Genomic DNA, 10,468 nt, shown 5'->3' on the forward strand with positions numbered 1-10,468 from the left:
AGATACATATAATTGTTTAATACATGTGCCATATATGTTTGTTCAATTGTGATAAAATATTAAATAAAAGAAAACAAAACTACACTTACCTCCCCTAGCAATCATTCAAATTACAATATCTTCCAAACTACAAAAAGTTGCAATTGACCCCCAAACCACCTAGCCCTTCTATTATGAATCTCTATTAAATCCTACGAAAAATGGTCAGAAGTGATACAATTGACTTAAAATGTCCATTATATCTCATATCATATGTGTGAAAATACAATTATGCCCTTAAATTTTTTCAAAAATATCACAAAACTTCGGTGAAAGTGGTAGCTGCATCACTTTGCGGGAAAAGGGTACGTCCGTCCCCGGACGAGGCCATCCACAGTAGAAGAGTGGTTATCGTTCATTGTCTTTATCATATTGTCCACTTTAGCCTGCAAGTTATCAATGCGCGCGTCCGTATGGCTGGCTACCTTGGCTACTCAACTCGATTTTGTTTCGATTCATGGTCAAGCGATTTTTCTTGGTTCTTCTCGTTCCAATTTGGTACACCAATTCGACGTGTTAATGTTCCCACAGACGACACCAACTACTAATGCATATGGTCATACTCAAGCCGAGCCGAGCTCGAACCTGTTCACAAGCAGTTCCAAATTGAGAACACTTGTAGAGGAATTAGTTGCGCGCGTAAGATCAAGGACTTGTTGGGTGCGTCAGTGGGGGATGCCTCCGATGCTTACGTCACTAATAACTTTGGGGAAGGCAAAAGAGAATTGGAACAAAACTAATTAGGGTGAGATGGAAGTAAGAATGAGTGTGTACCTCGCAAGGATTGGTTTTCCTTTGCTCCTCAGCTCCTGAGTTCCTTTCCTCTTGCATGGCCTCTGCCAAATGTCGTCCCGCATATGGGCAACACCTTGATTGTGACTGGTGTTTAGTTATAGTCTCTGGTGGGGCACGTCCGTTGTGAGGGGTCGGCGGGCTTTCCTTGGGCCTTCCCAAGTTGATGGGCCTGACAAGGTTGGTACTGGGTATACATCATTTTACAGTTGCTAAGTGGCTAAGTGTTGGGTTCGTGATCTACTAGGATTGGGATTGGGATTGGGATTGGGACCCATATGCAACCCACGAGTTTGGCGCGCATGAAAATCAAACAAAAGATAAGATTGTTTTTAATCAACTTTAATTTGTAAATGGATATAATAATAGTTAGAGAGAGGATTAAACAAATCCATGTGAGCCATAAATGTCTTTCTGAGTGTTTGGATCTTTTAAAGTTGCCTGGCCTTTGCCTTTTGGTCTAATAAGCAATTGCTGAAAAAACAAATATACACTTTTTGCTTTCAGATATGTTTGGTTACAGACCGGATTTGATTCCGTCTAAGCTGCTTTTTAGGTTTAGGTTCGACCACAACAAATAATTATTATCGAACTATTGAGAAGACGACGAAAAAATGTCATTCCGAGTGGGCCGACCTAATTTCGGGCTCGTTGATTATATGTTTTTGTCAGATTGCCGCCTAACAGTTTGACAATTGGGACCATGCCGCACTTCACAACGGGCTGGCCCAATATCACATCAACTTTAAGTATATATGTGAAGTTGCTGATAAGACTAGGACGGACAAGGATCAAATGGAGACGATTCTCATTTCTCTCCTGTTAGTGAGAATGTTAGTGGATTTTTAGGGGTAGAATTGTCTTTTCATATTCTATGAAAATGTGAAACGGAGAGGATCCAAATGCAACTAGGACTCGTTTGGTTCCGAAGAAAAAAAAAGTACACATAACTTCTTCAAACTATCATTTTATTGTTAATGTTCTTCCAAATTATCAATTGCATCAATCTCTTTCCTAAACTACTGAAAAATGTCAATGTCTCCTTAATGACAAAAATACACTTCGTAAAATTATTATTATTTTTAAAAAAAAAAACTAAAAAAACTATTTTAAAAAATCTAAAATAACAAAAAGTTATACAAAAAAAGAAAGAAAGAGGTTTTTCTTTTTTCTTTGGGTTCAATACCTTACACCTCCTTGTGGTTTAAAATCTTTATTTTTTGTCCTCTCAGTTTTTATTTTTTTCATGTGGTACCTATACCATGAAAAAAGGAGATGGTACCTCCGTCCAAAACTAACGAATTTCTACGCCAGCGATAAGTAGCATCATTAAAATTATGACACGTGACTGTAATATATATATATATTTATTTATTTTGAGGCTTTTTTTTAAATAAATAAAAAATGTAGGGTTGGCTCAGCCACCCCTTTAGGCCACATGGGGGTGGCCTAAACCACCCACATTTGGCTCGAGCCACCCCCATTTGGCTTGGGGGCGGCCCTAATGGCCAAAGTGAAGAAAAAAAAAAAAAAATTTGTTTGACCCTTGGGGGTGGTTTGCTCTTTACAATTGCTATTAGTATATACACCATTGATTCGAGTTATGGGATAGACAATTTATATGCTATTTTAAAATGATTTCGTAATGGAATTGTCAAAAGAAAAAAAGTGGGTCAATATAAATAGAGTGAGCTGCTAGCCTGCCATAAATGTCATATTTGAAGCGTAATAAAATGTTACAATTTTAAAGGTCAAGAGTTTAATTAAACCAATATCCAATAATATTATTTTTTATTTTTTTATCAAGTCCTTAACATGGTAGGAGGGAAACTCTATACTTCCCTCTCCTTCCTCTCCCTTGTATCCTTCTCTCATCCCCTTTCCTCCATCTGCTACTGCCTATGTTGAGACCTTTATCTTGTTGAGCTTGCTCTAGCCCTATCCACCTCCTCTAAGGTATTTTATTTGTTTCCTTTACCATCAACACAGCTCTCACCAGCCATCTCCTTCATCCACTGTGTTTACTGAAAATATGGCTTGTTTATTGGGTCGAAATTTTTGAATCTAGATCTGCACTTCTCCGCCATATTTTTGCATGACAGGCGCCTCTCCATCGAATTTGCCGTCGTCTTCGGCCTCCGTCAACACCAGTAGTGATCTCTTTGGACGTCCACACACTGGAGCGTGACATGCATGCGCTAGAGAGTAAATCTCACTCGCCAGTGAGTGGCGGCCACATTCTTCTTTCCAGCCTTCACTTGTGGCCTAGGTACGGAGTCAGAAGTTCTTATGGGTAAGGGCCAGGGGCCAAAAAAATAGACTAATTTTTTTTTTTTACCTAATTTTTTTTTCTTTTTTGGAATTGAGGGGGGCCATGGCCCCTACCGGCCCCCCCCCCCCCCCCCTCTAGTTCCATCCCTACTTGTCCATGTTGTTGGTTGTTTTTGGTAGTCCTTGGCGACCTCTGCTAGAGAGAGATCTTCCAGTGCTGGTGCGTGGCCTTCACGCGCCGCCACCGGCGTCTCCCATGATCCCATCCCCTCCCCTCAACCGGATTTATGCTGTTTTTACTTTCGTTTTTTTACGTTACTTGGGCTATTGTTTTCCTTTAAAGGAAACTACTGTATTTGAATTTGAATTTGTGTTGGTCCCTCTCTTTCTTGCGGTCATAATTTCAGACTTTAACATCGCTTTTATTGCTTCAGTCATCTTTTGGTGGCTGTTGATGTTTTCAAGTGGGAATTTAGATAAGTTTTTCCTAATCTATTCTCATTTAGCTTTTTTAACTGACTTAGGCGGCCCATTAAAAGTACCGAGTCATTTGTTTGACCCATTTATTACTTTTTGTATTTATTTCAACGCTATTTTAGTTTAGTCTTGGTCTAATGTTGGAGAGCCCACCATTTTTTTATTAATAAGATTGTCTACTTCTTCTTCATTTTGGATCAGATGTGGAAATGATCATCTCTTGTAACTTTTTTTTTTTTTAAAAAAAAAACAAGAGAAAAAGAAATGGCTGCCCTAAAATGAAAAGGGGAGTAGAGAGCTTGATATATGAGATTTTTTGTAATTTTTTTTTTTCACATTTTGACTAAAATTGAGTTTTAGAGAGCTTATGGCTGCTCTAATAGAAAAGCAAGAATAAAACGAACAGCAATAATTTATAATATGTATAAAACCGTGTATAAAAGTAGATCATCTGGTGTTTTGATTAAAAAAATTAATAATAATTATCTGTGTGTTTGACAAATGAAGTTTCTGAAAAATTAGCAAAATATGGCATGTTATTTGAATAATCATGCCAAAATGGTTTGTTAATTATTTTTTTAAAAAAAAGCCAAAATGGTTTGTTAATTATTTTTTTTAAAAAAAGCCAAAATGGTTGTACTTTGTGGTTTTGGGTCCATATAACTGAACACGCAGCCCACACTTGCACGCTAGCCCAGAAGAATGTATTACACCTAATCCACTCACCACCGAAACACAAATGGCACGTGCATGTACCATATGAACGGTCATAATATGCTTTTGACGCGCGTCTTCTAGCTTTATGGAACACGCGTTCTCATATCATTCACGTGATCCGTTTCGGTGACCGACGCAAGGGAAAAAAAAGGTTTGTCTGTTGGGAGGCAATCGATTCGTTTCTTCTCTACGGCATCTGTGGCACGTCACGTTGCCATACTGAGCAGTGGTATTTCAATTGAACGGCTTTAGATGAATGGTGATTTATTTGTGAAGAACGGTAACCACAAATCGACGGCCCACTTCCATTCCCAGCATAACAGCCATGTAACTACCCGCGCAGAATCACCACCAACTCATATCCTACGGCCGATTCGTTTTTTCCCTCCCCTTTCTCAATCGTTCCCGTCCTCGCTTCATTCCCAATCTCCTTCAATTCCCTTAACAACCTACTCACCTGCCCATTCAACACTTCCCTCAACAACCTGCTCACCTGCCCAATCTCCTTCAATTTCTCAGCTCGAACCTTCCCAGCTAGGGTTTCGAATTCACATTCAATCACTCGATCGAAGAAGGTGTTTTACCTTATCCTATTCTCTTTTTTCTTTCTTTCCATGATTTACCGATGTTAGTGGTCTGTATGGTGATTTTTGTGGGTTCGTTTGACTAAATTATTTGCGTTTACTGCTGTTTGGATTCACAATTTGCTGCTGCAGAATAGTGTAGTTGCGGTAAAATTTATTTGAGTTTGTTTTGCTTTCATTTAAGCTTTGTTAAAACCCACTTGGATTTGGTAGGAATTGTTTAGTTGTTTTGTGTTTATTCACTTGGACTCTGTTTATTATGTGGTGCTTTTTCTTTTTTCTTTTTGTTCCTGTAAAATATGTTTATTGATATGAATCTGTCATTAATGTGATGTTTTTGTTATGTGTTTCGCCTGAGTTTCTTTCTCTATCTCTCTAACCTGTTAGGTTTCAAGGAATTGTGTGGGTTTCTGTGGAGCATTTTGATTAATTTGGGAGGTGTATTGTAACAACATAGACTTCAAAGCGATAATGTAAACTTAGATTACCAATAGGTGGCCACTGGCAGAGGCCACAACGATTGTTACAAAGCTGCCACTCTTTTTTAAATAGCTTACCGGAGGAAAACTATGCGGTGCATAATCTTTTTTAGTGCAAACCAAACCAGTGAGCAATTACAATTCTGCTATGCCAATTATGGATATGTGGCAGTAGCGCATGTTTAATTAGAATTAACCATATTCATTACTAACACTCTGGAAATCTTTTCATCAATTTTTTGCTAAGTGACTCAATGGCTATAAAGAAGAAGGAACATGGGATTGCTGTGTCGAAGACTGTATAACTACATACCAAAACTCATGTCAGTTGGCTGACTGTGATAGGACTAAATAATACAACACATGCCAATGGGTTGGCTGTGAAGCTATATATATGCACCTGCCATTTTGTAAATTTTCATTGAGGATCTAAACAGGGGTGAAACCCCTCTCACTTTCTCTGAGAAGATGTGATGAAAATTTTAACTGATCTTGTCACATGCCTAATCCAAGTGTAATTTGCATTCAATTATAATATTTGGCTCTTTAAACTTAATTTGGTCATCAGCAGCAAGCGCTGCCTTAGATTTCTCTACCAATTATTCTTGGCACCACCTGGATTTCTTGTCCATTATGATGGCAAATAGTCTTCAGGAATTGTTACTAAATTTCATAGCCAATGAGGGGCAATTTTCATTTGCAGTAATCTGTCAAATTGTGTTTTCTAGTTGTAGACTCTTTTAAATTTTAATTGCAGTTCACACTCAGGCTCTTGACTCTCCTGGCTATATGATTTTTAATTCTTTACTATCTCCACTCACTCATAACAGTTTATCCATATTCTTCATGCAAGAAAGTGACAAGTTTGGTTATTAAAAAGGACTTCTTATTGGCCGCCCGAATAGAGCATACGTCATTAATAGTTTATAACAAAAAGAGTGTGAAAGAGTTTTGCCAAACAAAAAAGAGCATACGTCATGAATAGTTTATAACGAAAAAACAACAGAAAATGGTTTTTTACCGGTTTGCCAAACAAGCTCTCAGTCTTTATCTGTAGCTCTGCCCACAGTTTCAAGTTCCTTTATTTATTTACTATTTATTTATTTATTTTAAGTCACAGTTTCAAGTTTCAAGCCTTCACACAAATGGCAAACAGCAAAAAAAAAAAAAAAAAAGTCCCAAATTTAAAGAAAGCTGAATCATTTGGTTTTTAAAGTGGCATGCAACAAATCAGAAATCAGATTAGAGTCTACCGAAGAGTGAGAACAGAGAACTCACGGATATTTTCATATAATTTTATTGTCTTAATTATTTTTTTTTATATAATTTTTTTGATGATTTTATTGTCTTTATTAAATTTTCATATAATTTTTTCGTTGGGACGTAATTTTATTTCCCTTTTCTAAATACCCAAAATTTTTTTACTTCTTGCTTGTATTATCTGCAGCTTAGGAGGGCATTCTACCTGGGAATAGGCGGTTTTGGGAAAATGGGTAAGTAATAAACATTGCTTACTTAATTTATCTATTTATTATTTTGAAATTCTTACTATTTTTTATCTGAGTTTTAAATCAAGGAAAACATTAACAATTATTTATTTATTTATTTATTTTTAATTTGGAAGATTTTGTATTAAATGCTATGGCGATGAAAAAAATTTATGGTATAGGCACTCAAACCCCTTAAATTTAGAATTTTTATTTTACAATAATATGCTCCTATATTATATGTTGTTTCTCGATAATTTGAAGTAAAAAAATTATAGGCTATAGAGTCATAGACTCATGTATGTGAATTGCGACTAGCATGTATATTTCAAAGTATGAGAAGTTTGTAGTTCAATTGACTTTAGTGTGCAATAGTTTTTATTCTATCAATTAAGTGCTTAATATCACCAATCATTGGCTGGTTGGTTGTTCTAAAAAGCTAATTATTGGGGTCTAAAATTTAGAACCAATTGAACTTATTTTTAGAGTGAAAAAGAGGAATAAGATAAATTTTTACACCATATTCAAATTTGGAGTTTGTTTTGATTATCAAGGAAAACTAGAATTGTTTAAAAAAAAAAGAAAAAATAAGTGCTCTGCCAAAAAAGGATGACAGATAAATTTATTTCATGAACTACTTTTATTTATGAATTACGCAGAAACTACAAATATGTTGTATATGGTTTCTATATGTGTACTGTTTATGTTCGGTTTGTTTTGTTTCAGCATGAAGCCTTGTTAAAGAGGCCTTTTAGTGATATTCTGGTTGGAGGACACGGCGGTGAAGCAAAAGCAGACCTTGTTGAAGAGACCTCATGTGGTTATTACCACACCAGGGAGGCTCAAGGCATTTGTAAAAGAGAATTCTGACATCTCTCATCTCTTCTCCAACATTAAGGTATTTAGTTTTAATCTTTTTAATTGTAAATCTTTAAATTGTGAAGTGGCTCATGAAAGCTAAGCATGAAAGATTATAGCAAAACAAATTGCTTTTGCTAAAAAAACTGATAGACATTGGCTCAAGCTATTTTCTCTAGCCCTTCTAACTCTGAAAAAGCACTCGGCAGAAATAAAACAAAACAAAAACATGAGTTCTATTTTCTGGGTTTTAGACCAGAAAATTGAAAAGGCCATAACAACCATACCACAATGTAGTAGTAAAATTTGAATGTTAAGCAATCTTACTGTCCCAAAGTGACACTAGAACATTCATAGAGACACTTCCAGTTCTGACTGAAAAACCATTACAAATCACATGAAAACACCCCAACTGCCTGCCTCTTTGGACTTGCGCGAAAGGAAGAAAAAGTTGGGAAAGAAGGAGATTATGCAAAATGTTTGGTGGGCTTAACTGGGAATATGATTGACTTTTGCCTTTTCCAACAATTTTGCCATTCTTGGCTATTAACTTAGCCTCATCTTCTACTCTTTCAGTTGGCTAGAAAGACATCAATGGAAGAAGACACAACATGGGAGCAAAGGCTTCAAGCCTTGACCCACATCCTAACCAGCCCCACAACAACGCCATCTCTCCACTCTCAGTTCTTCATCTCCACCCAAATCCCCTGCTACCTCGACTGGGAATATCCTCCTATCCTCTGTACCAAGCATCCCTCAATGTTCCCTTCTCTTCACCTAAGGTGGGGTTTCTCTCTTTTCCTCAAAAGGGTCAGAAGATTTGGGCTCCCTGAGACCTCATGGAGGTCCAAGTGCCCATTCCAACAGCCTCCACCGTTGATTCTTGCAAATGGAGTGGAGGAAGCTCGGTGGGAAATAGAACAAAGGAAAGAGTACGTCAGGAAGAGGCTGAGTAGGAAACGACTAGAAAGTGATGTTCACCCTTTGATTCCTATTTTGATTCCAAATCTTTTGCTGTTTGGTCTTCTGCTTTGGGACCCATTTCTTGATTGAGATTCCGAAGAAATTTATCCCAAGTTTGTAAATGTAAATTTCCATCAAGATTTAAGTATTTGTATAAGCGAGAACATATGGTTGCTTTGAGTTTTGGTTTTAAATTGTGATTATTATTATTATTAGTTGGTATGTTACCATGGGGTCTAAGGTTTAACCAAATTAATATCCAACAATTTTAGGGCTTTTGGATTAATGAATAGACTCTTGATGATTAGGCTCTTTACAACTGCTATCAGTATAGATACCATGGATTCGAGTTATGGAATGGACAATCTAATGAAATGGAGATGAGTCGGTTAGTTATAAAACAAGGGGTAAAATTATTCAACAAATTGAAATGACAATTTTACTCCTTGTTTATCGTCTTTTTAATTTTTTAATTTTTTTAACAATTATGTTCTATTGAAGTCTCCGCAGTAGACAAGGAGTCCACCTCCTCTCCATGCTATCATCCACCAATGAAGATATTCAAGATCAATGTTAGTTTGAATATTGTTGTAGATAAACATAGTTTGAATTTGAATTCGTATCTTGTAAATGTTATTTATATGAGAAATGTCGTACAACTCTAAGAATTTTTTTTTTTTATGATCAACCATTAGATCTGTTTTATTTTAAATAAATATCTAATGATTTATCTTAAAAAAATTGTTGGAGTTGTATAAAAGTTGTGCAAGAAACATTACTCTATTTATATTGTACTGGTACACCAAATCCATTGAAATCAAGGAGTGAAAACATATTCACAAATGAAGTGTTTTAATTTTCTTTATGTTCAAATTAAGTTAACTAATTTGTGAATTTGTTCAATGTTATAATTTTTCCCCAAGTTAAATGTACTGTGAATTTGTTCAATGCTAGCATTGATAGCATTTGATTCCCTAGTGTTCTAAAGGAGTAATTCTATTAGTACATTAAATGTTCATCAAGTGTCTATAAAAAAAATGAGGTGGCTTTTAAAACTACTATTTGATCAAAATCATCATTTGATCAATCACACGCTCAATGGTAATTTTAAAAACCATATTATTTTTTGATGGACACTTAATGTATCAATAAAATTACTCATTCTAAAGATATCGAACCCTACATCTGATGTTACTTCTTAGAGCCACATTGCTCTTTCCCAGAGCCTATGCCCAAGGCAAAGATCGTGAGTTTATCTCATGAATTTTTAAATTATGACCTAAAAGTTTGATTTGATAAAAGATTAAATGGTATTAAATAAATTTAAATTTTCAAAGAGATATTAGGAGTTTAAGTTATAGAAAATATAAATGTAAGGGTATTTTTAAAATTTTGAGCTAGGTCTGCCCTGAGTCCTACGATCATTGATTCTAAAAATTCTTAATAATACTATATGGTTGCAAAAACAATGTGGACCAACCAATATTAGCATAACCCAATCCCTATTTTCTTAATAAGAATAAACAAAATATCCAAAAAAAACTCGATTATCCAAAAAAAAAGAAAAAAAAGAAAAAAAGAAAAAAAAGGTGGAAATATTCCATTCACTTTTACGGGTCAAATTCATTAATATATCAATCTCATCCCCACCCATTCCCTCCCTTAAATTGGAATGTCGTATACGCCCAAACCTATCCACGTCCCCCTAACGAAGCAACATCTTTATTTTCTGGCAAAAAATAGAAATATCTTTTTTTCTTTTTCGGATGAATAAAAAAAAAAAAAATAAATAAAAGAAAAA

General features: G+C 35.6%; 1 protein-coding gene across 4 annotated transcripts; it reads left to right on the forward strand.

Moving 5' to 3' along the window:
• Positions 1-2,558: 2,558 nt before the first annotated feature.
• On the forward strand, positions 2,559-9,510 carry LOC133858141 (uncharacterized). Of its 4 annotated transcripts, XM_062293594.1 has the most exons (6): positions 2,559-2,787; positions 2,934-3,100; positions 4,378-4,871; positions 6,807-6,852; positions 7,573-7,744; positions 8,281-8,861. In XM_062293594.1, exon 6 carries the CDS (start codon positions 8,299-8,301, stop codon positions 8,755-8,757), a length of 459 nt encoding a protein of 152 aa, XP_062149578.1. In that variant the 5' UTR covers positions 2,559-2,787; positions 2,934-3,100; positions 4,378-4,871; positions 6,807-6,852; positions 7,573-7,744; positions 8,281-8,298; the 3' UTR covers positions 8,758-8,861. The 4 variants fall into 4 exon arrangements, 3 of the variants coding, with proteins under 3 accessions (XP_062149578.1, XP_062149580.1, XP_062149579.1); XR_009898454.1 differs by lacking the exon at positions 8,281-8,861 and adding an exon at positions 9,169-9,510 and having other exon boundaries at positions 2,559-3,100; XM_062293596.1 differs by lacking the exon at positions 4,378-4,871 and having other exon boundaries at positions 2,559-3,100.
• Positions 9,511-10,468: the final 958 nt, after the last annotated feature.

Source organism: Alnus glutinosa, chromosome 14 (genome assembly GCF_958979055.1).
Source record: "Alnus glutinosa chromosome 14, dhAlnGlut1.1, whole genome shotgun sequence".
NCBI classification, from domain to species: domain Eukaryota; kingdom Viridiplantae; phylum Streptophyta; class Magnoliopsida; order Fagales; family Betulaceae; genus Alnus; species Alnus glutinosa.

Bases quoted from the DNA above. Each gene is read 5' to 3' on its own strand.
- LOC133858141 (XM_062293596.1), top strand. From the start codon at position 8,299: ATGGAAGAAGACACAACATGGGAGCAAAGGCTTCAAGCCTTGACCCAC.